Source organism: Lonchura striata, chromosome 10 (genome assembly GCF_050655825.1).
Source record: "Lonchura striata isolate lonStrDom1 chromosome 10, ASM5065582v1, whole genome shotgun sequence".
Lineage (NCBI taxonomy): Eukaryota > Metazoa > Chordata > Aves > Passeriformes > Estrildidae > Lonchura > Lonchura striata.
The window spans coordinates 22,211,030-22,238,752 of NC_140712.1; the positions used below are offsets into that span (position 1 = coordinate 22,211,030).

At 43.7% G+C, this 27,723-nt stretch overlaps 2 protein-coding genes across 3 annotated transcripts in view; both read left to right on the forward strand.

Annotated features, from left to right (window-relative positions):
• The window catches only part of ALDH1A3 (aldehyde dehydrogenase 1 family member A3), a 33,957-nt gene extending 7,695 nt beyond the window's left edge, over positions 1 to 26,262 (forward strand). The window contains exons 3-13 of the mRNA XM_021552569.3: positions 1,323 to 1,463; positions 3,601 to 3,730; positions 4,961 to 5,022; positions 7,863 to 7,991; positions 10,302 to 10,415; positions 12,853 to 12,955; positions 13,911 to 14,095; positions 19,065 to 19,229; positions 20,740 to 20,897; positions 22,179 to 22,253; positions 23,590 to 26,262. Of these exons, the coding sequence (XP_021408244.1) occupies positions 1,323 to 1,463; positions 3,601 to 3,730; positions 4,961 to 5,022; positions 7,863 to 7,991; positions 10,302 to 10,415; positions 12,853 to 12,955; positions 13,911 to 14,095; positions 19,065 to 19,229; positions 20,740 to 20,897; positions 22,179 to 22,253; positions 23,590 to 23,662 (1,335 nt within the window). The 3' untranslated portion in view covers positions 23,663 to 26,262. The remainder of the gene's footprint in view (positions 1 to 1,322; positions 1,464 to 3,600; positions 3,731 to 4,960; positions 5,023 to 7,862; positions 7,992 to 10,301; positions 10,416 to 12,852; positions 12,956 to 13,910; positions 14,096 to 19,064; positions 19,230 to 20,739; positions 20,898 to 22,178; positions 22,254 to 23,589) is intronic.
• Positions 26,263 to 26,400: 138 nt separating this feature from the next.
• Positions 26,401 to 27,723, forward strand: part of LRRK1 (leucine rich repeat kinase 1) — a 74,930-nt gene continuing 73,607 nt past the window's right edge. Inside the window, exons 1-2 of one of the 2 annotated variants that reach the window (XM_085588958.1) lie at positions 26,401 to 26,495; positions 26,663 to 27,605. The gene's annotated coding sequence lies outside the window, so the exon portion shown is untranslated. Of the gene's footprint in view, positions 27,606 to 27,723 lie in introns of both variants that reach the window. The other variant, XM_085588957.1, reaches the window with a different exon arrangement.

Genomic DNA, 27,723 nt, shown 5'->3' on the forward strand with positions numbered 1-27,723 from the left:
GTGCTCTTCCAAAAGGATGGAATTCTTTTCCTGACAGTATAGGTCAGACTGTTTCAAAGCTGTGTGATCTCTTTGTAAAGAAATGGTGCCAAGTTTAATGTGAGGTGCCATTGCCTTGGGTGATGACTTGTAGTTTTGACCATGAAGGCAGCGTGTCTCCCTACAACATTTTTTCTTGATTGAGCACCACACATGCCCTCCCATGAGGGGGATGTGGCCAGACCTTGTTGGATCAGTGCAGAGGCTCATTACCTTTCCTCAAGTCTTGTCTGGATACAATTAGGAAAAGATGAGAGCAACTGGTGAAGTGCTGGGAGGAATGATCAAGGTCTGACTCCCTTCCCCCTTCCCCACCCTTTGGAGCCAGATATTGCAGTGAGGTGCACGTTCTCCATCAGCTGAAGTGATGCTTGGGCTGTGCCAGACCGTACATACAGCAGGAATCTGTCCAAAGCTTTATCAATGCTTGGGGTACAGCCTTGGCCTTGTGATTGTTGGTGGCAGTGTTCCCATAGATTCCATTGGATTCCTTGGCTTCACTTTTTTAATCAATGTATGCGAGGTGGTGGGAGGAGTCCAGGTCTTACCATGGCCAGAGCAAATGAATAAAGCTCCAGGGGTGATGGTGTGAGAAGAGAGAAACTTTCTCCCCCTCTGGTTAGGAACTTTGTTAAGCAGAGTTGGATTTGGTCCAGAGGATGGTAAAGCTGTTGGGAGATGAAGGGACAATGGCACTCAGTGTGTGTAGGGGAAACATCTTTGTCAGAACACTGAACAGCAAAACCTTTCCCATCTGGTGGAAACGTTCTGGGAATGTGTTCTAGGCTCTAAGGTTGATTTTTTCAGTGTGTTAACTGCCTTGGCATGGGCTCCACGGGAACTGGATGGTGGGATCTGAGCTGTAATTACTTCCCTGGGTAAAATCTTGATCTCATGGGGGATTTTCCTGCCCACACTTGTTTAGAGGAGGCTAATTCATGTAGGCCAGTGGCCTGTCATGATTCTTCATCCTCCCCCAGTGTCACATCCTGTATTGGCAGGAACACGATTCTGGATTATTTTATAAACAAGTCAGTTACATTAAATTACCCTTGAAAGACCCAATTGGTATTCAGACCTCAAGGTTGTTTATGAGCCCAGGCCAAACATAAAACATATTCCAGGCTTGAACTCAAATCCAGGAATGAAATGAAAATGGTTTTGTTGGACAACTTGGTTTTGGCCACCACAGCACCAGCCAGGAAGCACCCTGGGGGGCATTCTGTGCCATTGTCCAGCTCCTTCCTTGTTACCTGAGGTTTTCTTGTGTGTGTGTTGTGTAGCCTGATGTGGATAATGCAGTGGAGGCAGCGAAGGCAGCGTTCCAGAGGGGCTCTCCGTGGAGACAGATGGATGCCCCAAGCAGAGGACGACTCCTGCACAAGCTGGCTGATCTCCTGGAGCGGGACAGAGTCATCCTGGCAGTGAGTACTGGGAGCAGTGATAAGGCAGCAACAGTTGGCTCACAACTCTGCTTCATCCCTCTGGTGTATCCATATCTACCTAATATTTTTCTTTTCCCTCTCTTCATGAAGGGCAGAAGACTCCATACAGGAGTCATGGCTTTGTTCCTTTTCTGCAGGATTTTAGGCAGAACTGTAGGCTGTCAGTTCTACATAGCTGACTTTTGCAGAACTTTAGCTAGTTATTGAAGTGATTAAATATATTAATACTTAAATTTTCAAAGCAATATTTTTTGTTTTAACATTGATGTTTATAGCTGTCTCCCAGCTCTTATTTAGAAAAATACACCCAAACAACCAAATCATATCAAACCACCACAACTGACTCATTCTTTATTACAAAAATGCAGGTGTATTTGACTTCTGTGCAAATTCCTTCCCTTAAAATGGAGGGTGAGGAAGAGAATCTTTCTCTTGCTGGATATCATCCAAAGTTCAAAATGTGTATAAGTGGGAACTGTTTCTTTCCCTATTGAATGTTCTGGCTCAGGAAAATCTCTTTATATCTGTGAAGCTGTGTTAACTTGGACTTTTGCACTGAAGAACTATTGCTAATGGCTTCATGATTCTGTCCTGGAGGAGTCCTGCTGGTGCAGAACAAAGGGATAAGAACCTGAGCTAAAGTGTTCTCAGTTGGTAGAAGCCTTGGGACTCTACAGCCTTGTACATCTTTCCAAATGCCACCCAGAGATCCTCAGCTTGGGGCTGCTGTCCATCCACACCTAAGCTCTTGGATCCCAGCACTCTCCAGTTCAGTGCTGCACTTTTACTTTCAGGGAAAGGCATTTATGACATTCCATGCTGTCAGATGTGCAGGTAACTGAGCCAGTGCCCTGCTGAGGTCAGTGGGAATTGACATCTGTGGGATGTGCTCAGGAGCCTGTACCTGTGTGACTGTTTTGAGCTGAGTCTCTTTCCCCAACACAGTGTCACTCAACCACATGACAGCTTTCAGTTTCAGCAGGGCAAAAACAAAACATTCCATTCTGAAGACAGTTCTGGGCAGCAAGTAAGAGAGAAGAAAAGAATACATATATGTGTGTGTGTGTGTGTGTGAATAAACTGTTTATTTTTTGCTCACTTTTTGATGTGACTTTGGAGCACCCCCCTTTTCCCTTAACCAGAAAACACTTCAAGCTTTCTACTGTCCTTCTGTCTGGGAGGGCTTGTTTGGCATTGCTGTTTGCACTGCAGAAAACCAGCCCTGGCTGTCCTGGCTGTGTGCTGAGCAATGACTTATAAAAATCAGTTGTTTTAGCAGACATTCAGTGGATAACAATTCTTGCCATTCCAAGAGGAATGTCTGTTCAAGTGCTGTTTGGACCCTAATGTCTGTGGAGCATGACAGGGTATGACTTCATGTGTAAACAAAGATGTTTCAATCTACCAAGGGATAGTACTTCCTTTATGGATGTGCTGGCCATTTTCACCAGTATCCCATTTAATGACCTGAGCATGGAGAACAAAGCATTCCCTGAGCTAATGTCCAGAACAGTGTGAAGGACACAGGCTCAGCCTGGACTTTGTTTAGAGCTGATCAGCACCAGTGCAGCTTCAGTGGGGCAACTTCTGCCTTGCCCTGGGCTCAGCACAGATATGAGCCCAAAGGTTACCAGAACTTGGTAAAAAGTATGTTTATCATTGGACAAAAGAGGCTTTTCAGAGGTTGGGTTTAGGCTTATAAAGTAGAAAATTAAGATTTTTTTCTAATAGAGGGGAAGTAGCTCTGCCTGACTTCAGTGACACCATCTGGACTCCAGAACATCTGTGTTGGAAGGTCAGTTAGGGTGAAGTCATGATGCTTATATTGTTTCTGACCAGTGTCCCAGACCCCAGCCTGTATCCCACCCACACTCACCTGCTAGAGGCTTCTGGAAGGTGCCCCTGAACAAAGCAACTCCTGTATACATGAGAGTTACTGTGTCTGCTTTCCCTTCTGCATTATTTGTATTAACAAGCTCATTCTCTAAATATACTAAGAGGGAAGAACATTCTACATCTTCAGAACAAGGCACAATAAAGCTGAGAAGAGGGTTTTTAAAAGCTCTTTTTTAAGAAAAGATTTCTCTGACATTGTTTGCAAATTGGTTTTTTTCAGACTCTGGAAACAATGGACACAGGAAAACCTTTTCTGCAGGCTTATTTCATTGACCTGGAGGGCTGCATAAAAACACTGCGGTACTATGCTGGATGGGCTGATAAAATTCAGGGCAGAACTATTCCAGTGGGTGAGTACCTTCAGACACATTTTCAGAGCTGGGATGGGATCAGGCTTGAGGGGGAAGGAGATCCATGGAAAGGCTGGCTTCTGAAAACCTGCAAAAATAGCCTGCACTTCCTTTCTATCTCAGGATGCATTTTAAGCAGATGTGTTTGAATATTGAAACTAATGGGAGAACGTAGTTAATGCCTGGATAGATCTCTGGAAAATAATGTGTGGGCTCTTCTGTTTCATTTTTAACAGAGAAGCTTTTGGTCAGAGCAGTCACACAGAGTGAACATTTTGGTCCAGGTATAAAAGTTCAAATATGGTTTTGGTGAGAACAATTAAGAGAATGGATGTCCTTGTGGCATGATGGGCAATATGGGGTATTTACAATTTGGCCTCTTTTGTCCCTGCATGTGGGTGATCACTGAGGCTGTGTGAAGGACAGACACTGCAGACAGAAATTAGTCACCAGAGGAAGGGCTCTGGAAGGCTGAGCTAGTTCAGCCTGTGCAGACAGCAAAGGCAGCATGTCAGTCATATAAACTGAGATTTGTCACCCTCATTCAGAGTGGTGTAAAGCTTTGCTTGTCGGGACACTGCTTGTTTGTTCTGATTTGAAATCACTTGTTTGTCCTGATTTGAATGCGCTTGCTCTCTGTCACATCTTCCCAAATGAAACTAGGTGTTCAGCAAGAATGAATTTGAAAGGCAAATGTTCTTCCTGCTTTCTCTTTGAAAAGTAACAGCAGTATTTTAAGGTGAATGGTACTACTTTAGTTCCAGAGTTTCATCTTTTTATGATTTCTTACCAGGAGTGTAATTCCTGTCACACTGAACAGGATTCCTGTATAAAATGGGTTTTAAAACTCTCTCCCTCGGGGAGACAAGTGCTTTGTGTTTTTCAGTAGGACACAGTCTGAACAAAACTTGTTTACTCTTCAGTGTGACAAAGAGTTATCCTCCCCTCAGCCTCAACACCGGGAGTTTGCAGAAGGAACTGAACCCTGGTTTTAAAAGGTTCCTGTGTGACTGTGAGTGGTGTTTGGCTTTCAAGCTGGGACAAGACCTGTACTCAGATCTTCATCTGACTGGGGTGTCCTAAAGGCATGAGTCAGGAGGAACAGACAGTGTTCTCTGTCTAACAGGGGTTTAGTTCTGTCCCCAACCTGTTTGTGTGCAGCTGCCTCACACGCATTCTGTAAAAGAGGATTTTGACTGTTTTGTCCCCTTTTACTCTCTTGTCTTGCAGATGAAAATTTTGTCTGCTTCACCCGGCACGAGCCGATGGGTGTCTGTGGAGCCATAACTCCAGTAAGTGACAGTGCTGGTGCCCTGCATCTCCCACAGAACTGGAAATTCCTTGTGCACTCCATCCTACCCTGCAGCCATTTGCTGGCTGGCTTAGCACAGCTGTTCTGCAGGGAACTCCCATCTCAGTGGCCTGATGTAGTTTTGTGTTTTACCCCCATGCCAATTGCTCTTGGCAACAGAAGTGCTCTGCAGTGGAAGGGTGGGTCTCCTAATCAGATGCTCTGTTGCTCTCCGAGGCTGACACCAGTCACCAGAGACCAGTCAGAGCTCTGACTCTCACACTGCTGGGACAACCATCTCGTCATGAGGAGTGCTGGCTTTCTGCTGCCTCGTGCTGATGCATAGTTTTGGGTTTTAAATCATATCCATTATCAATTAATTATGTCTGGCTGCTTTCTGAGCTTTCTGGGATTAAATCTCACTGAATAGAGTTTTCTTTTCCTTGAGGTCTTATTCTCTGCTGAGGGGACGATGTGGCTAGCTCTTGGAATGCCTCCAGTGTTAGCATGTGTTGCTTGCTCTGTTTCAACAGACAGCCAGGAAGACTTTACAGCTCATGGGAGACAGATTTTGTTCCTGTCTGGTTGTAAAATGCTTTGAATGTGGTATCCTACAGTTTGTGAAGCAAATGGTGCTGTGTCAAGAGTCTCTGTTTGGGTAGAGCACCAAGGCTGCCAGAGCTCAAGACTTATTTGGACAATGCTCTCAGACCTGTGGTGGGATCCTTGGTGCTGTCCTGTGTAGGTCCAGGAGTTGGAATTTGATGATCCCAGTGGATTCCTTTCAACTCAGGATGTTCTATGACTATATGGTACTTGGACCAGTAAGAGTTCATGAAGACTTTTGACCTTTGAGATAAGACTAAAGACTGAAAGAAATGCATGTGGGACATTGGATTTGCTGGACCCTGGGAATACCAGCTCTGGACCAGATCCCAGAGATGTCTGGGGAAATTCTGCTTTTTCCTTCAGCAGGACTCAATTTGTACCCCAGGTGATGAGAGGACATGGTCTCTTTGGCAGTGTTCAGGGTGAGGCAAAGCAGGTTATCAAACATTTCTCTTGGTGACTGCTCAGCTTTTCTGGCTGAGCAAGCAATGTGACTTCTGCTGAGCAGAATTTATGACTTAAGATCAAAATCTCAGGTTCCTCACACTGATCACCAGTTAAAAGGTATTTCCCTGTCACTGTCAGCCACCTTTGGCACTCAGCAGTGCTTTGGAAAATATCCCTTTAAAAGCCTACATGAGGGATGCTTTGGAAGGTCACTGTAGGGGACAGAGTGGGGCTTGTAAGATCTCAGGTTGACCCTAGACCAGCAATAAATACAACTGAAAGCACAGAAACAAATTTGACTTAAGATCAACGCTGTGTTTGTATAAAGAATGTTTGGGGTCAACAAAACCACATCTGTCTTCAGTTTATTTAGAACAAATCTTCTCCAATTTTTTTCTCAGTTCAATCTTGATAACACCAACAGCCTGTGGGTTTGTATTTCCTACTTGATTGAAAAAAGTTCTGGCTATGTTTTCCTATACCAATTAACAGGGCCTCCATTTCTCTTGTGGCTTGACTATATTTAAATAACATTATATTTTTATTTAGCTAGAGAAATTCTTAGGGAGTGCAGCATATGGCTGATTTTTATCCCAAGGTGATATCGTGAGGCATCCCTGGAGTCCTGTACTGTTACTTTCACCAGCCACTCTGCAGCAGAAAGCTCCTAATGGAGCTATTTCATGCTCTGAAACTGTAGAAAGTAGTGTAGGTGTAAATGGCTCAAGCTGCCAGGCCTCCAAGAAAACTTAGGAGAAAAAGACAAATGGGCAAATTATGGGATGTGGCCATTGGAGAAGATCACTGAAATGGAACAGGTCTGGGGAAATGGGTGAAGCAAGTTGAAGATAACACTTGAGACCAAATTCTGCTTTGTCTCAGGGTCAGAATAGAACTCATGGCTCAAAAGCTACACTGCTAATTTATTTGTAAGTGTGAATTTGTGGATTCCTGACATACTTGGCTTCTTTGCTGATAGCTGAAGGGCCTTGGCTTGAGTTTTGACAAGAAGTCCCCTTGCTGTTGGCCTGCTTCCATCATCCCTGAAGCAGCATTAATTATTTTTAATGAAAAAATCTTTTCTGCTGCCAAATGACCTTTCTGAGATTCAATGTGAGCTAGATTTTCCACTTCTTGCTTAGACTACAAGATCCCCAAATATACATGACCATGAAAGAGATTAGCACAGAGAAAACTGATGTGGACTGGTTCCTAATTCCAAATTAGAAAAGGAATTGGAAAGGAACAATTTACAATATGAAGGGAGTATGAGACCTCCCCTAGATTTCCATGACTGAACAACTCACTGCAGCTTCCTATTTATAAACTGGAACTGAATGATGTTATATAACTCCTAACTACTCAGCTAGTGCTTAACAGAGAAAAAAAGGTTTTTTTCAATGAGTAGTTGCATTCTGTAATTCCCCACATACAGATGCTGTACAGAAGTGATGTATCAGGAAACTGCCTCCAACACAGTATCTGTAAAGAGCCAAAATCCTACACAAAATGTGATCAAACTTCTTGAAAGAATGAGGTCACATCGTGCAGAAGGTTGTCCAGCTTACAGGATTAATGTAAGGACTGCCAGCAATGTCAGGGATCTCAGGGGGAAATCAAGGAAGTTGTTATTCCTTAGCCCAAGCAAACACAGTATTATAAACAGACGCTCCTCTTTGTGGCTTTCCTCCCAGTTCCTTTCCTCCCCGAGCTGGAAAAAGGCTGCATGGAAGTGAGTAGGTGACTGTGGCAGGCTGATCTGACCAGTGACTTGTGTTCTTGCAGTGGAACTTCCCCCTGCTGATGCTGGTTTGGAAGATGGCACCAGCTCTGTGCTGTGGAAACACTCTGGTGGTTAAGCCAGCTGAGCAAACTCCGCTCACGTCGCTCTACATTGGCTCTCTGATCAAGGAGGTGAGGAGATCTCAACAGCCCCTCGAGGTTCTGCTCTCTTAAGGTCATAAGCAAGGCTGTGTTTTGAATTGGCTGTCCAGATTTTTAGGTTTTAAAGAGTCTGAGCATAACAAACAGACTTCCAGCTTTAATGGGCTCACAAAAGAAAGTGAGAACAACCTCTGTCTTCAGTCTTTTTTTACAAAGGCCTTTGTGATTGGCTGGGAGGTGGCAAACATCACAAAACCTGTGCATTTTTCTCAGGAAGCTGCAGAGAGAAAAAAAGATGCTTTTCTTCCCCTACCTTGTCTTCCCCTCTCCCAAATGAGGGAAAGACAAAAGCTCAGTTTTATTAGACAATGGAACAAAAAAAGAATGTGATTAGACAGCCATGTTGTTTGTTGTTTTTAAGTGGGATAATTCAACCAAGACAGAGTGCCCTGGAAAACAATTCCTTGTAATTTCTGTGGTTTATAGAACAATTTAGTTGTGTCTAGCCTGTAAAGTCAACTGAAATAAAAGCAAGACGATAGATTGGGATTTTAAAATGCTGGTTTAGGGCTTGTCAGGTAGGATCCTGTGTGCCAGCAGGTCTGTTAATTGTACAGAGTAGGTGGGAAGGGCACAGAACCTTCCAGCACTGCTCAATACATCAGCTTCCTATAGCTATGGGTGTGACTGACTGAGGAAAACTAAAGGAGTTGTAGATTGGACTTTTCCCTCTCAGTCTGTTTGTTAGGCTCAGTCAAATGATGATTTTGTCCTTTCTTGGCTTAGCCTGGAAGAAAACAAAGATATGTTGATAATTGACACTTAGGGCTCTTCCATCAGGAAAGGAAGTGGAAAAATAATACCAGTTAAGTATCTCCTACAGTTACTTGGCTTAATGAGATTACACAAGATGAGTGAGTGAGCACAGGGTGCAATTGTCATGACTTCTAGTGAGCCCTGCCACACCACTGCTGGTTTTGACTCTGGCATAGCATTCCCAACAAAAAACCACCATTCAATTCTGTTAAAATTAATTTTTTTTCAGCTCAAATTCTAATGTTGCTGTTGTCCTTCAAGGCAGAAGTGTAATTAGTGCACAATGATTTTATTTGAAGATGCTCCTTTCTCTGCCCAAAATTAGCTAAATTCTTTTAAGTTTTTAAGAAAAATGTGTTAAGTTTTTTTGTTTTCATCTTTAAAAGGATGTAGAAGATGTTACCACACACACAAAGCTATGTGTTACGTTCAATGAAATAATTTTTGGCCAACCAAAAATACTTGGCTTTCATTTTTGCTGAAAAACAGAAAAAAAAATTTGGCTCAGGGTATTCTGAACCAATTTTTTACTTCCTTGTGGCTTTGCTGCTGACTCCAAACATCATTACTTGCACAGTTTGATGTGCAGTATTTGCTTGAAAACTCATTAGCCAAGATGCAAACTCCATTAAATGCATTTTTGTCATTGTCACATCCATAGAAGAAATGAGACTGCCCTTCCAATTTATGAAAAGAAAAAATGGGGAGAAAAAGTCTTGTGAGGATAATTTTTTTGCAGACAGTACATAAACAATTGCTTTCTTTTTTTTTCTCTATTAAAAAGTGGCATTTATTGAGATTTTGTATTAAAAAGTCATTGGAAATGAAGCAAATGTGTTATATTCTGGACCTTCATCATTGGAAATTGCAGGGAAAACAACTTTGTGCTATGAGTAGTAAGGGAAGGCTAACCTAGAAGAGCAATAATCCTTGAAACTCTTGTTTCAGAAAGTAAAACCAAACCAAGTCCCTCAGTTCTTCTTGTACTAGAATTTCACCTGAAGTTTTGCCATTTGTCTATTTTGGCAAAATTACTAGTTGGCAAATCTAGGTTGTAAATGTGGTGGAAACTTGCATAAGTCTTGTTACCATCTGCTTTTGTACTCCTGTTTTATTAGCCCCATCATCTAGTGAGGTTTTACTGACTTCTTAATCCCTCTGGTCCCTGAAGAACCACAAATGTCAACCTTTGTTCAAAACAAACTTTCATTCATTTACCCTTTGGCTGCAGCTGCACTGCAGTAGCTGGGGGCCAAGTTTGGCCAAAAGACTCACTCTCTTTTGACTTGAAACTAGGACTTCTCCAAGAATTCTTACTGAAAGTTGGCATTTCCTAAGCATGGCTGTTAGCTTCACCCACGTCTACTCCAGCTGGTAGCATGCAGCCATGTTACTGGAAAGTCTGGAAAACAGGGATGTATCTGGTAAGAGCTCAGAGGAGCATAGTACAACTAATCTAGGCTTCCTGAGAAATGAGTTGTGCTCTCAAATTCCCTACAGAGCTGTTTTTAAACTCTGTTTCAGGTGGGTTTCCCTCCGGGTGTGGTGAACATTGTACCAGGCTATGGCCCCACAGCTGGAGCTGCAATTTCTACCCATGACAGCATTGATAAAATTGCTTTTACTGGATCAACCAAGGTAGGTGATAGATTTCTCAAAGACACCTGCTGTTCCTCTTTGCATTCTCTTGTAAACTGTCATCCAGGTAAGACTGGACCTATGAAATGTCAGTGACCTCTGTATAACCAACACTTCCTCTGTCACATTCTATGTGACAGGATTTCTCAGAAGTGTTTGGTATTTGCCTAATTCAGATCCTTGTGCTTGTAATAATCCCGCATCTCTTGAGAGCTGGGTTTTGCCAAACCACCACATTTCTGTAAGAGCTGTAAGTAAAAGGGCTCTGACGTAAGGGAAGGCAGTCTACAGGGCAGGCTGGCAGTGATTTAACATCATGTCATTGACCCAGTGGAGCTTCTGGGCATGTTTGCCTGCCAGTCCTGCCCTGCAACTGGAAAACATGTCAGTCAGAGCCCTGAACAATTCTTCCTTGGCTTTAGTTACCTCTGAGAAACTAGGACTTAAATAAAAACATGGCTTCGTGCCCAAGGCCTTCTCTGCTGACGTGGAGGGGATTAACATTTGAGCTTCATTCTGAGACCTGCACAGTAAAGCACCTTCTATTTAGATTTTTTTTCCTGTAAATAGATGTGTCTGGCTTGTTTATGAGAGGGGTGGCCCCAAGACCTCTGCACTATCAATCACCTCCAGCTATCCTCTTCCATACCTACATGGGAAAAATGCATATGGCTTGGCCAAGACCATGGAATTGAGAGGAATTGAGACATGCAAACAAATCTGACTGCAGTAATCACTGCTGAAAATTCTCAAAACAGAAGCTTGCTTAGAAAAGTGAACATTTTTCCGTGGACTGCTTTAGATGTTTCTTGTAGTAGATCTGCACCTCCAGAATAGAGGCAGGTGTCCAAAGAATGGAAATGTTCACACCAGTGGGGGCAGCTGAGGCAAATTCAGCCTGTTACTTCTTTGAGGAACACTGTTCTCGTTGAGCATTTGCTGAATTCATCCATTCTTGTGTCTGCCCTCGTAATTGCAGAGTGTGATGTGAATGCATAATGATGACAAATTACCTTGAAAGGTGTTCCTGGTCGGTAAAGGTAACTCCAAACACTCAAAAGCTGCAGCATTTACCAACACTACCATCTAGTGGCTTTGTGTACATCCTGTGCTTATCCCACAGGAAACGGTGTGCTAAGCCTCTATTTCTATACAGGCATCATGGGAACAAACGGAACACAATAAAGTAGAAGTTCATTGTGAGCTTTTTCTCTCTTGATAGTTGGTCTGATCTTGGAGTTTCCTCAGTTACATACTTGTCTCCAAATCCTAGATCAGAAACTTTTAGCCCAGATGAGACATTAGCAGTGTGAAAACAATGGAGCTTATAAACTCATCCAGCCCACATGAATCTGTTTGGGTTTTTAATGAAAAAGGACTATCCAGTGGATTAGTGGCAGAAGGAAAATCTCAGCTGCTGGAGCCTGTAGGCAAAAAAATTCCTGTAGACACTGTGCTTGTCTCCTAATCCATGGGTGTGCAGGAAACACTAAGGGAGACAGATCCTTTGCTAATGCATGTGTAATTTAGAAGTGTTTTCTTCCTCCTCCACCCATCTGTGAGTTCAGCTGCATCTCTGCAGCATTTGCAGCACAATGCTACTGTTTCTGAGCCAGGAAGTGAAGCTAATTCAAAATATATTTTGACTTAATTATTAAGCCCCAGCTTGGGCTCAGTGCTGGCTTGGAAATCCTGATCTTAAACTCCACAAGAATTTTCCCATATAGATCTCTTCTCTTAGGTTATTAACTCACTCCTCTTTGGCCAGCCAGCCTGCAGTAATGCCTCTTGCAAAGCTGGGAAGCATCACTTATTTCTGCTGTCTCTAGGCCTAAGCTCTGAGTGACTAGAGATGGTCTCTCCTAAGTTCAGGAGTCATGCTTGAGTAACAAGGGCAAACCTTGAGAAATGCAGACCTGTGATTACCAGAGAGCTACCCCATGCTTTCCTTCCTCACAGCTCCACACCAGGGCAAGAGTAGTTTTAGTCAAAAGTAAAGGTAAGGTTTCCCTGTGCCAAGGTAAAATACAAGAACATAGTTATAATATGAGCAAATTCAAATATTCAAATATTACATCATTCTTAAGAAATTACCCTGCCCTAAAAACTAAAGGTCCTGAAGAGTTTTAATTCATACTGTTTCTAACAGAATTAGTTTACGAAATTCTGAAAGCAGAGTAAATAACTTCCCTTCAGGATACAGATGTAGTTCTCCCACACAGCCTGCCCTTTCAGACCTGCCTAAACCAGTCCCTAATTCTGGGGCGGGTTTTGACCCAACAGATCACAGCAGCAGGAAACTCAAAGCATTTCAGAGTGGTCTCCCAGGCCTCTACCTGCTGCAGCTGCCAACCAGGCTCTTCCACCTTTGTTGAAATGGAATCACACTCGAGATTTTTAGGGGAAACAACTCGTGTCCTCTTTGTGTCTGATACAGGTTGGAAAACTGATCAAAGAAGCTGCTTCTAAAAGCAACCTCAAAAGGGTGACATTAGAGCTGGGAGGGAAAAACCCCTGCATTGTGTGTGCAGATGCAGACTGTGAGTATGGGCTGCTGGCTGTGCTTGCTGTAAGAGGATCCAGGGTGGTGGGGTTTGTGTGTCTCTGCTGTCCTCTGGCAGTTCACAGGACTGGTTTTTCCACCCCAAAGGCTGGAGGAAACCTCTGCCCAAGGACAGGATATAGTTCTGCATTCCTGAAGCTCTTCCCCAACGTGGGGATTGTTCCCATGGCCTGTGTTGCCTTCCTTTGGGATGGCTGCAGTTGTAGTTAAATCTTGCACTTGGGTGTTTGCTATTTGTGGGCTTTCTCTTTGGTTTGCTGCAAAGCCTGAGCCAAGCACTGGGGAGAGCAGTTTTACGCAAAGCAGCCCCTCTGCAGACATTCCCGTGACAGGGGAATTTTGTAGGACCTGATCTAATCCAGCCTTCACCTCCACCCTGATGGTCTGCAGGGCTCACGTTGTGTGTTTCATTGCAATTTTGTTACATGACTCAGTAGTACTAGGAGATATATGTAACCTGTGACCACCAAAATGGTTGGAAAATCCTCTCCTGTCCTTTACAGCACACATTGAAAATCAGTGGTATTTGTGCCAGCTGCTAATTGTGAGCATTGCAAGGAGCTGGCCAACGCTGGCATGCTGTTTTCTGAACAATCATGACTGAAACTTGTTTTTAAGAACCAATGCATGGTAGCAAGAATTCCCAGAGCAAGAAAAACTGGTCACTGCCTTCAGCGAGTCCTTGTGGAAGGAAGTATCAGGAACTATGGCCAACTAGACCTCAAGACAAAAGGCAGGAAGGGAGGTGGATACAATAAAAGATCTGGTTTGGGGGCAGTGAGGCCCTGTGAGTGCCTTCCATGGGTGTGGACCATTGTCAGCATTTTTAAAGGAGGTTTTCCAAAGAGAAGGGAAAAACAACAAGTCTGGCAACACTGGAATGCTGGAACTGTGCATGTGGTAACACTTTTCCCTCCTGGGTCTTTTCACAGTGGACTTGGCAGTGGAATGTGCCCACCAAGGCGTGTTCTTCAACCAGGGGCAGTGCTGCACAGCTGCCTCCCGCGTCTTCGTGGAGGAGCAGATCTACCCCGAGTTCGTCAAGCGCAGCGTGGAGTTTGCCAAGAAGAGACTGGTTGGAGACCCCTTTGATGCCAGAACTGAACAAGGGCCCCAGGTAACTGTGTGTCTGAGAAAAGTTGTTGTTTGGTTTTTGGTTGTGGTTTTGTATAATTTTCCTTGTGTAAATATTATCCTTACGGATGCGGTCCCAGCAGAAGTGCCGAGGGGTGAGTAATGTATCGTGGCTTTATTTTTCCTCTCTATTTTAAATATCAATTAATCACAACTGTTGAAATGTTATGTTGTAATTTTTTAAAAACACAAATGTATTTAATTCAGTTCTTATCCAGCTTTATGGAAGGGGCTGTCTCCCTGGTGCAGTAACACAAAGCATGTTGCAGTGAGCCATAGCTCTGTGCAGAAGAGTGCAGTTAAATGGCTATTCAGCTCCTTGGCTGTGTGGGTGATGACAAGCAGTTAGAACCCAGAGACTCCTGAGTCCTCACTTTCCCTCTCCTCCTCTGCTGCCTTTCTGATCCTTTGGAAAAGTTTCAGCTGAATTAGGAGGAAGAAACATGCCAAACTGCTGTCAGAACCAGCCTCCTCAATACTTCCAGAGCCTTCCTCTTAGTTTTTCCTTTTGAGGCAATCTGAGTTGTGATGGAGAACTCTGGGGGAAGATGATCCTTAGGTCAGATCTCCTAACAGGCCCACTGTTTGGTACCAAAAATAAAGCAAGTTTCCCAGCCAAGGCCTCTTTTTCTCAGTACTGCACTGTGGGTTTTTTTTACTTGATGTCTCTGTAGGTTCCCTCAGAGAAGGGGTGGCTCTGAGGACATCTGCCTCTCCTTATCTGGATCTGAAGCTGCACATGATTCATGCATGGCAAAACCTCATTGCTTGCCCTCATGCAGGGACAATAAGATCATGGACATCCCCTGCTCATGCTGAGGCTGCATCCAGCCCTGTAGCTTGCCTAGAGATTTCAAACTGCTCAGGACTCTTAGGAAAAGAATCCCATGTTGAGACTGGTTCCAGCAGAGATGAGCTGACCCTCAAACATTGATTTCATGAGAACAGCTCCTGAATCCATTCAGTTGTGAATTTTAAAGGGTGAAACACCCTGCAATGGTTGGAGCATGTTGAACTGGGCTGCTTGTTTAACTTCATCAGTGTTCCCAGCTTCTGCCAGGCTGGCAGTGCACTTCCAGGGTGCACAGCTCCAGAGCACTTCCAGCTATGGCACAGCTCCATCCTCTGGGATCACTGCTGTGGCTCAAGGCAGACCCTTTGCATACAGACCTGCAATTAAGGGTAACAGTGAGTTGGAATAGCAGTGTCTGGTCAGATTTTAACTATGGCCCATCTGTTGTCTTTACCTGCTCTGGCTTACCTGTTATACTTGTAGGAGAGAGCACACCCACACACACATGAACTTCTGTGTATGCAACTGTGAAGACCAGGATGGGAAGGTGTTGAGGGAGTGGGAGGAAACTGTAAATCCAAAAGCTTTTATGTGGTTGCCAGTTCAAAGGGACAGCCACTTCCTCTGTAGCTATGGCTCCTCACTCTCTGGAGCTTATGTTGTGGGCACATACAGAAATTTAAGCAGAGGAGAGAATTGATGCAGTGTCACAAGGACTTAAAAATACCTCTGAAAGCAGCAAAGATTCACACCTGTCCACAAGTTACTCTTCAAATGTGAAGCTTCCAGATAATTTCCCCCGCCTCCTGTTCCTGAAGTAACCTGCATGCCTGTGAGGGTTTTTTTATCTTGATCTGATAGATAAGGGAAAAATCACCAGGAAAAATAATTTTTCTTCTTCATCTCTCCCCATCAGATGCTTTAGATCCAGTCTGTTTCTTTCATTCTCCTTTGGTGTAAGTCAGGGTGAACATACACAACAGTATCACAACAATGCTGCACAGATCCCATTGTGGGATGGTCACCAGCTTAGAACCCAACAAGGGGAAGGGGTTGAAGCCAATCTTCAGGCTGACAGTGGTTGTAGCTCATGATCTCTTTGGTCCTGCATCAGCTGTAGGTGATGACAATCCTGTTCCACAAGAACTTGAAGTTGATATAAGCTAGTCCCAGAAAAGTGTTCCCATGTGCAGTTGTTTGTTCCTACATTGCACTGCACTATATTGGGGAACTGGCTGATTCAGGTCTAATCCAGCCTTTTTGGAAGTGAGGAAGAAATCCCTGATGTGGATTACTATTCACTGGCATAGATGCTTATGGCATGGCAGTGGGGAAAAGACTGTGTCAGCTGCAGTTATTGGGTTATGCTGATATAAACTGTACTGCTCTGATTAAAGTTAGGTCAACTTTAAACAGCATTAAATTTAGACAGAAATGAGGCATGCCTCTGATGAGACTTCTCCAAAACTCACATGTGTCTGGCAGTGCTGACTGGCTGGAATTCAAAGGACACCACAAGAAACCTGAGGGGTGCTCAGGACTGTTTGAGTAGAGTGCCAACCTCAAATGCAGGCATTTTTAAACTTTGGATTCCTGGGAGCTATATCATGGGAAGCAATAAAGTAAATCTGCACAGATGGCAAACTGGTCAACCAGTGCATTGTACAACTGTGAACAGCAAATTGCATTAGATGAGACTGACATCCTGGGGCACTAGAACAGGGATTACATTCTAACAAGACTAGACTAGTTTTGTTATTTTAGAGCCCAAATACTGGGATTTGTGGACTGCAAGACCTAGTCTACAGAAATAAAACAAGCACTAACTGTGGTACTTGTTAGTCAGTAATTATTCAGCCCAAAACATATAATTTGATTTATAAGGCAGTGAATATTTTCCTTATGCTGTAGACATGCACTTTAGGATTAAAGTGTGAAAACAAAACATTTAAGTAAAAAGGGTTGTGTCCAACAGCCTGTTGGACACAGTTGTGGGCTATTTTGTAGGATTACAAACACTAGGTTTGCACATGGAAAAAATTCTCCTTGTGGTCTTGACTGAAATGAAGCAAGAGATGAAGATTTGGGGGTTCTTGGATTTTCAGTATTGCAGTGATCCTCAAAAGCTTCCTTCTCTATTGAATTAGATGAACAAATAGTAGAATTTGCTTTACCAGATCATGTGTTTTTAATAGAATTCAATGCTTGAACCATAAATAATAGTGGAGTAGGGGACAGAATTTAAACAAGCCTTGCAAGCTCTAGTTACAATGACAAACAGTTCCACCCTTGCATGTCATTTTTACAAATGTTTTCTTTCCCCACTGTCTTTTCATCTAACTGTAGTTTGCCTTGCAACAAGTTACAGCTGTATAAATATCCTTGTTTTGTTTTCTGTGATGTGAAGTGGATGGACTGGATTGGTCTGGATCACAGACATGCCAGGATGGAAAGCACTTGCAGATATTTTCAAATTATTTACACTTGGCAACTAAGCAACCAGACAAACAGACAATGTGTTTGACACCTGCCAAACTCTGTATGACACTGTATCCTAAAGGAGGACACACATTTCTTCAGGCAGTAGCATAAATTAAGTGTGTCCTTGGGTAGCACCTTAACACATGAGAGAACAAAAGCACTTAGGACACATTGCCCACAGTGCACATGCTACTCACACATCTGTTTGCCTGGAGATGTGCTGGGCTCTGTTTCCACTGTGTACCACAAGTATCCCAAGGACACCCTCCTGCCCCTTTGATATTTGTCTAAAAGCATGAAAACTTGGATTGTGTGTGGCCAGGATTAACTAGGGACAGGATATAGGCTCTAATCTGGAGGAGTCAAGTGTGGAACACTCTGTGTAAACAGTCCCAACTGGCAACTGGCCCTGCTGAAATAAAACCAGATGCCTAGGGAGGGGGATTGAGCCAGAACAAGCATCTGGAGATACCTGGCAATCAGAATAATCCCTCAGCCTTCCAGGACACCTTGTACCAGTGGGTGGAGTCTTTTCTTTAATCACCTCAATAAATTTGTCAAGCTCTTTATTGAGTTTTTCTTTTTAACAACATCTCTGAATGTGTTTTACCATCTCCAGTGAGCTGTTATGAGGAGTTTCATCACTTAATTCCACATCATGTCAAGAGCCAGGTCTGTTTGCTTGAAACCTGCAGTTCTGTAGCCCACTGCTGCACATGGAGCATGGAAGAAGGGTCAGCAGCGAGTGGAAGTGCTGTGGGCTTCTGCACCTCTTCCCAGCACAGGACACACTGTGCTTGTGGAGTACATGATGTGTCCTCCAAGACCTGGTGCAGCTGTGCAGCTTCAGGGTCCTGTCACTGGGCTGGCCTTTCCCCACCCCTACAGAAATCCCTGGTTAAAGGCTGACACTATTTGAGATTACTCCATAGTTAGGAGGAGGAGTTAGAAAAGGTAGTTAAATGTGAGAAAGAAAAAATTGTAGGATTATACCAGTTTCTAAGAACTGTGAAAAGTGATTCTGATTTTAAAAGCAAGGCTTTGGTGCAGCAGTTGGTGTGAAGTCACCCCACCAACAGGGCTTTTCTTGAGGTTGTTCATGTAGTGTGCACTGTGGAAGGAAACAGAGGCAGAGCTTGCTGGGTTCTTCCAGCTGGGGATGGAGAGCTGCAGGTGAAGCTGCACACTGCAGCAAAACTGAGTTAATAGTTCTTAGATCCTGGTCCTCCCTCTCCTGTACTGATTCTTTTGCTGGTCAGATCCCTTGCTGAGCTCTCTGATCCATCTCAGGCAGTTCCCATACTGCTACTGAGATGAGCCAGTGCTTGGAGAAGGTGAGCAAATCCCAGAGCTCAAGTGAGGTGAGCTGTGGGAGCACACATCCAGGACAGAGAGGAAGGGAAAGGGGGGAGACCCCTCCATGTGGCAGCAAACTATTAGATTAGATTAAACTGTTGCATGTCACTTCACCTTCTGTTTTCTGTGGCTCAGAGCTATGCCCATGTCTTCTCTTTCTCCCTGCTCACTCCCTGACTGCCACATCCTAAAGTGAGCTATAAACGGACCCAGTTTGACAGTGCCCTGCAAACGTGCCCCTGGGCCACATTCCATGACTCCTCTCTGGAACCATGATAATAAAGATGTTGCTGTTTGTTTCTTTTCCTTTTGTGTCTGACAGATTGACCAAAGACAATTTGATAAAATCCTGGAGCTGATAGAAAGTGGGAAGAAAGAAGGGGCTAAGCTGGAGTGTGGAGGTCTTGCCATTGAAGACAGAGGCCTGTTTATAAAACCTACAGTGTTTTCAGAGGTCACTGACAACATGAGAATTGCCAAAGAAGAGGTACAGTATGAATCACCTAGAAAGATGCTGCTTCAGAATCAGAAATAGTGGTGATGAGGGGGTTCTATCTGAATCCTTAATTTTAAATATAAGTAACCCAGTAAAAATAACTGACACTGTGTCAGGCTGGAGCAATTATTTACCCTGTAGTTGCCAGTGAAATGTGTGTTCTTGCTCCACTACTTTTGTAAGTTGCTTTATTGCAGAAAGATGGGAAAAGAACTCTGGGATCTGATGCTGGTAAGGAGGAAAGGAACAGCCATTGAAGTGCTCTGAAACAGCCTTAGCATCTGAAACAATCCCAGATTCCATTCTCATGGCAAAATCTCCTGAGACTGACTATTTCTTTCCTATATGAAAACATGGTCAAAGCCAGCTAAGTGCAGATCTAATACTCTGGCTTTCATTATTCATATCCAGAAATGTTGAACAAGCTGCATATGATTAGATGCTGTGATATTCCTTTGAGAAGTTAATCTACTTTTCATCATGTTCCCTAATGGAAAATAAATAGTTGCCAAAGTCTAACTGGCATTTGTAGTTTAAAGTTTAGCCTAGTGCTTTTTATGAGGCTGCTTGCTGTTCACTCCTGGCAAGATGTTTAAATGTCTCAGATCTGCCACAGAATCTCTAAGGAACCTGGGAAAGATATCAGTCAGTCAGGGCATGAGTTACATGCTAAAAATAGAGAGAAAAAGAGCTGAAATTCCCATGACAAACCTTTTCTTAATGAACTGACTCCAAATCCCAAGCCATGATTCACAAAGCTTATCCAGTTCCATTCACTGGCAGTTTTGTTGCAAATGCACGTTCATCCTTTGCCTAGGATTAAGGCTCCACATAAGAACCTGGATATCCCAAAACAAAGGCATTTATAAACCCTTGTATGAGCTTGAAAGTGACCCCAATTAATCTGTTTCTCATATTCAATGGGCTTTATTGTGCTGTGAGAGCCTGCAGACCAAGAAGGGGCTCCAGCTTTGATATTGTACCTGATGAGAGACTCCATCCCAAAATTTGGGACGCCTTCTGTATGGCTGTTGCCTCTACTGGCAGCCTGGGAAGTCAAGTTTGTGGTCAAACATAGATGTGGTTAATGCACTGCATGCAAATAAAATGCATACAGTGACAAAATCAGGGTTAAAACCAAGGAAGAAAACTTGCAGTCCTTGAAATAAATTAATTGTTACTTGAGCACACTCAGCTTCAGAGTTCAAAAGGAGAGTTGTAAATAGAGTAAGGATGAATCATTTGTAACTTGTCCAGATCTAACTCTGCTTATTTTGATTGTTACAGATGATCCATTACTTGTTGGATCTTAACATTTATTAACTACTTCAGCACATCATAATGCTTCATTTGAAGTTTAATTAGTTTTTAAGACACTATATCAGTGACCCCTAGAAGGCTAAGATATAACATTTTAAACATAGCATCTGATTCTGGTTACTTCAAAATGACCATGATTAGCAGATGCTTTCCTGTACTAAAGTTTAATTGATATCTGCAGATTTTTGGGCCAGTTCAGCCAATTATGAAGTTCAAGAGTATAGAAGAGGTGATAAGAAGAGCCAACAGCACCGAGTATGGACTCACGGCTGCGGTGTTCACCAAGAACCTGGACAGAGCCTTAACCCTGGCTTCAGCTCTGCAGTCAGGAACAGTCTGGTGAGCAGGCTGGGAACAGAGGGTGGGCTGGGGCTTTGTTTCCTGTGAGGAGAGAGGAATTTTGGACTTGCAATCATGTTGGTAAGATAATAAAATTGCTGATAAGGTTGTGGGCTCCATCCGTGTACGTGCCATTCATTCAAGAGTTGAACTTCATGATCCTTGTGGGTCCATCCCAAATCAGAATATCTGTGATTCTCTAAATGCTGCAGCTAAGATGTATTAGTAGCCTGCCTAATTCTTCATGTTCTGCTCAGAAGCAACATCCATTCCTCAAAATGAAGTGGTGAGGCCCAGGCAGCCTGTTGAGAAATGGACTGGATTTTCCTTCAGTCGAGGTATTTCTTTGTTGGGGTTGTAGTAAGTTCCACCAGACATTGTGCCTTCCAAAACCCTGTAGCAAAAAGCAATTCTCATGATCTTTAGCTAGCACCAGATGGGATTTTGCTGCACAAACCAGTATGGACAGTAGATGGCAACACACCACTGTCACAAAGAAAAAGCAGCTATTTTTGCATACAAAATTTCTTATTTTATATTAGAATGGTTTTAAAGATGGAATCCTGATTTCTTTCCCACTCAAGACAGGAAGTTGATCTGGTATCTGATTCTGATGCAGAGGATTAATTTTAAGAGTTGGCACCAGAAGAATCAGCCTCAAATACTTACATAAAAATGGGATGTTGAGCTTTGAAGGATACATGTGCTGAACATGGAGGTGCACACTTCCAGCACAAGCCATACCTGTGCTGTATGACCTTCAGTCATTTGATCATACTAAGATGCTGGGGAAGTGTCTGCATCAGCTTTTTCTACCAAGTATCCATAGAAATAGGCCCAGGGCTTTTATTTTACTGTGACACAATTGTCTGATACAGTCCAAATATTTTCTATACCTGGAAGGGGATGCTGGGGCCTCATTGTGAGTGTTTAGACAGCTTTCTGAGTAAACATGTTCATTACAGAATGTGCTTAACAAATTAGGGAATAGCCTGAACTATTTATTTTAATCATGACTCTGAACATGGTATAAATTCTAGCTCAAACATGGATGTCTTTGCCATTATAGGATATGAGGTGAGATGTAGGTCAGACTGAGAACTACTCAGATGTTTTCTGTTTCTGCAGCAAAAGAAGATTTTATTGCAAAAATCTGATTTCTCAAGTGTATGACAGAGAAAATTGAGAGATTTCAGACTTTTATTGTATTGTTGCTGTTGTCATCATCTTGCCTTTCCTTGGTATTGAATTGTCTTTTTAAAATTGATGTTTTTATTGTAGGATCAACTGTTACAATGCTCTCTATGCTCAGGCTCCTTTTGGTGGCTTTAAAATGTCAGGCAATGGCAGAGAACTGTAAGTTTTGCTCAGTATTTTGTTTCTGTGTGGGTGGTGAATGCAATAACATTTGTGACTGTGAAAACACTGTTGAATTTGCTTTTAAAGTTTAATCAGGCTTGCAGCATGCTTCACAGGGAGGTGCTAAGCCAGTAGAGCGTGGATGTAAAGCATTCCTTTAGGACCACCTTCATCTGCTTTATAAGCTTTTAATATCTGCAGTTCAGTCAAGTCCACTTGGAAGCGTTTTTCCATACTAGTTAGATTTTTAGATAAAAGGAGAAGTATGGCACCATGGCTGGGGACCCACCCCAAACCTGCATGGTGGTATCCGTGCCTCTCCCGGCTGCTGTATCATTGCTCCTTGTTCAGGTGGGAAGGAATGATCTCCCAAATCATTCTCCATCCCACCTTCCAAGGTTGCTGCTAATTACACAAGAACCCTCTGTCCCTCTTTCCCAGCCTGGTGTTACAGAGAGGCTACCAGACACTTCAGCTCTTAACAGTTACTAAAGCTGACATTTTCAAACCAAGGTCACTCCATGAGTTAGTCACAGAGCTGAGACACTGTCTTAAATCTTAATTTTCATCTTGTATAGGAGACAGGATTGCTTAAACCATTCAGCAGACTCCTCAAAGGAATCTAACACACCTTTTCTTTCACAAACCAGATTTAATCCCAGAAACCATTTCCAGTAACTGTTCTGGTACATCTGCTGCTCTGAGACATTCACATGCCTCATTTGCTAAGCACAGCAAATAAATGAATCCTCAGATGGGACACAGATATATATTGAGACCTTATGGTTTGCTTTGCCTGACTGCCTGGCTAATTAAAGGATGTCAGAGGTTTCCCATGGGAAGGTCATGGGAACAGAGCCAGTTGTCACCAACCAAGACATAATGCAGTGGTGGGCTCTCTCATCAATATGCATTTCTGGAGCATCTGTGCCCTCCTGATGACATGGTATCTTGTAGATAGAAGCTTTCTTTTGGTGAAAAAATAACTTTAATTGCTGTCAAAGCACCAATAGCTGTGTGTATGTGGCTGTCTCTTGTATGGCTTCTCACAGCAGCACTTAGTTTGCATAGGCAGGGTCACAAGTGTCATCCTGTGGGTTACAGTGACCAAAGCATTCTGTGTTTCTCTCACAACAGGGTGTAATTGTATGTACTTATGTGCATGTACTTGGTGGTTATTAGAGGTGGTGGGACAAGTGGATAGCTGGTGTAAATTGTTCAGATCTGGTTTTAATGACCTGATGTCAAAAATGCACATGAGTACAGCTCTCTTCTCTCAGGGACATTAACATTCAAAAACTGTTTGTCCCTTTCCTCCTCTTTTCTTTTGCAGTGGGGAGTATGCTTTGGCAGAATACACCGAAGTGAAAACAGTCACCATTAAACTCTCCCAGAAGAGTCCATGAGAACAGGAGGCCTGAAATGCTGACACTCTGAATGTGACACATGGGGGACGTGTTCAGACAAGGGGGAGGGGAGGGGTGGGAAGGAAAATGGAAACACCTGTCTTTATTCCTCTAGAAACACTGAATCTGCTGGGCTGCATTTTGCCAACTGGCTCTTCAAAAACTGATTCACTGACTCTGGTTCTACTGGCAGGACACACTTGTACTCCACAAGTCCCTGGCTGTACATCTGCCTGCTCCCTGTGACTCAAAAGCTGGTCAGTCACAGTGTTGGCAGGACATCTGCTTCCCAACTGTACCCCTGAAGGACAGGGACATCACTGGCATGTTAGAGAGACTGCTGGTACCACCAGAGGTACTGGCAGATACCTTCAGAGGCACTTGGGCTTCCCTTGGCAGAGATGGACTCGAGTGGTAAGGGTTAGAACAACTCGACTGGAGCTGGTGGAGTTTGTGTGAAGATTGCAGCTGGAGTTTGGAATGGGAGTGCAAGCTTTCATGGAAGGATCTGTAAGGAAATTCTCTTTGAAAGAGCTATCACGGTCTCTCTAAAGATATGTGCATTCTCCATCCTGGTGATATTTTAGCCCTGAATGAGATTTGTGGGTTTCCTAGAGGACTCCTTTGGGGCCACTATGTCACCCAACAGAGCCAGACTTTCAAGTGTCCTTGGAACCTGATGTTTGGGTGTGCACACACTACACATGCTGCAAATGCAAGTTCCTGACTTGCTGACCCTTCTGGCTCCCAGTGAGTCACAGTTGTATCTCAAACCTTCACTACAGCACTTTTCTCAAGGGGAATTTGCACTGCACTTACCATGGTGACACCGAGTTGGATGCTGAGCATGTAGTATGGTAGATACCCCACAGAAAATGTCCCATACCAGTCCTGATGTGGGGGAGGGAGCAGAAGAGCTGCAGGAAGCTCTGTCCTGCACTCTCTTTCTCTGCAACTTTCAGGCTTTTTGAACATCTCTTTGTTTTTTGAGCCAGGACTATTACTATGAGAGTAAAACTCAGAAGCTCTTCACACTGCTTCTTTATCCTGTATGAATGTAGCTTAAAATACATTCCTGGAAGTGTAGTGTGAAGAGGCAGGTGCTCCCAAGCACACCTGAGTGCTAAAGAGGAGGGTGTACAAGCCAGTTACCATGGAATAAGCTGTGGCTGGACTTCAGTTTGTCAGCAGCTTCGCAGGCACTGTCCCTGTGAGTGCTGTCATCTCATGGCCAGCACAGAGTAGCTGATCCTTCACTGAGAAAACTGCCTTGGATTGTCCCTTGCTCACAGCTGTCCATGGAGTAGCTGTCACACCAAGCTCATGCCTTAGCACCTCCTGCAGTAACTTCTTTGCATGCCCAGACATTATTATGAGATTCATTATCATGAGATGAACGACAAGCCACAGGCTGTCTTCAGTTCCTGGGTTCACTTCTTTCCCTCCTCCTCTCCTCCTGACTCTGCTGGAGAACCCTGGCAAAGGCACAGCCAGTCCCAGGTCTGCAGGAGTTAGTGGTGACAGCTTGTTAGGAAGTTCAGCTGATCCCTCTGGGATTGTCCTCTGAGAACAAACCCACTGAGGTTCCTTATGGCTTATCAGCAGATCTCCAGGGAGCAGTGATGAGGATTGCTGCTCCAGATGTCAGAGCTTGAAGCAGAAATGCAGGTCTAACCTCTCCTCTGCTGCAAGCCAAGATTAGCCAGTACCTTCCTTTGCTCACAGATAGGCTCAGACAGCAACAAATTCTGTTGCATGAGTGGAGCTTTTTTTGGAGGAGGAAGGAAGGTGGGCGGTGATAAGTAAGGAAAAAAGTTTGCATGAGCCTAAACTTCCTTATTAGTTGGTGAATGTTGAAATTGCACTTCAACATCACTTTATTTCTGACATGACATACCTCCAACAGTGTAACCAGGAGCCTGTCCTCCTACAGGGTGTGAGGCAGGAAAATCTCCCCATCCAGTGATGAAAATGTCCTCCCTTCCCCATGAAAGGCCAAATGGGATCATTGTAAATAAATTTCTATTTTTGTAATACACTTAAGAGTGCAAACATCTTCTCAGACAAACGTTTTACTCTTGCCCACCTGAGGGTTTCCTTGGGCTGCAGAGAGGTGAGACAAACAGTAAAAGGCTGTTTATCTTGATGTATCTCTGTATTTTTGATAAACAGTGGTGGAAACTGAAATAATCTGAAATTCTTAAAATCCTTCTCTTCTGGCTTTATATGTATGATATATATTTCACTTTCTTTCCCCCCCATCAAGTTTTTAAAAAGTCAGCGTATCTCTTATTGTATAAATCAGGGTTTGACTCTACACACTGAATTTTGTAAGTTATGTAACACTAGACACTAACTTTAAAATAGCCCCTTAGAGGGTATATATATTCCTCCATTGCACAGTAAGGCTTTCATATGAATACTAGTTGTTTTTTTAAAGAAAAGAACTATATTTATAAATTAGGATACAGTTAATCTAATGTATTTTTATAGCTAAAGGTACATGAAAATGTTATGTTTAAACCTCATGTATATATTTAGACTATGGATATCATTTTTGTAATAGTTCTTGTTCCTAATAAATGTTTAACTTTGTGAAACAGGTGTATCTGAGGATTAGTATCTCACTGGGAGACTGAGGGAATCTGCGCTTGGATTAATTTTTGCAATTTGGGAAGAATCAGCCAGTTTTAACAGTGCAGTGCTAAGTGTAGTCAGAGTTCTGCACATAAAAGCTTGAGTTGTGCCATTTACCATAAGCAGAGGGAGGAGAGCAGAGCTGCAGCTGGCAGGGGCAAGCACAAAGTTGGATGGATCCTCTTTTCCTTCTGAGGTGAGCCTCAAAATGAAGTGTTTCAAGACATTCTGGCTCCTGCAGCCAGATGGGGCTTCCTGCCTTGCTCTGGCTGCTCCCTAAACCCCTTGAGACACATCCAGCACCAGTGTGGCTCTGCTGAATGTGTTCCCAGCCCAGTTTTATTTCTCTCATCTGCAATGTAGATACAGAGCAAGAACATTCCATTGTCTTTTAACTCTCTTCCCATCTGATGTGTGAGAAATTCCTATGGGCTCCCTACACAGGCCAAGCCAAACTCCTTGAATTTTCCACTCACTGACAGCATCACTCAGAAGCTTTCAGACTCCAGAGAAGGAAAGGCTGAAGATACAGAGGCATTACTGTGAGTGACACAATCAGTGGAGACAAAAGGAAGAGTGGGATGAGATTTGGGGAGGGGAAAAAGCGGGAAATTAGCTTGAATATGTGGGTAAATTATTGCCAGAGGAAATTAGAGGCTCTATCATAATAAAGGAAAAAGTTAATTTAGGGTGTTTTCAAACATTGTGCTAAAAATGAGGTAAGAAAGGTCTGGATAAGAGCTGGGCTGTGAGGCATAAAAGGGAGCAGGCTGGCTAAGAAGTGGAAAGGTGCTGAAAACAGGTAACGCTGTTTTTTAACTGTGTTAAAAGCCAGAAAACAATAGTGTTGGTACGTTCTAGCTCTCTACCTATGCCTGCAACTGGACGCAGAGTGATGGTGGCCTGAACACAGGGAAAAGCACCGGTAACGCCCATCTGTGCCATCCAAAGGAACCCCCAGGCTCCCGCAGCCGTTCTGTGCGCGCACATCCACCCCCGGGTGACCAGCAGTGACCCATCGCTGGGTACCGAGCAGGCTAAAAACATCCTCTGTGTTTAATTTACAGAATGGCTGCGAACAGCAAAGCAAAAGGCACGCGGAAATATTGGGGTTTTTTTCCCTTAGTTGATCCGACGAGTGGGGCAAACGGAGCAATCCCTGGCTTGTCAGGCTCCTGGAGAGGAACGGGTCAGCCTGGGGAAGGGCCGGCTCCTTCCGAAGCGAGGGGGCAACCTCGCTCTGCTCTTCCAGCGAGCACCGAGCTCGCCGCGGTCGGGGAAGGAGCAACTTTCAAAGAGCGCCGCGGTAAGGCCGGGAGCGCTCTTCCCCAGCCACCGCCACTCCCACGCTGGCATTGCCCACACAGCTCAACCCTCGGAGCCCGAGGGCTGCCCGGGGGCGGGCGGGCGTGTGGGTCGGCTCG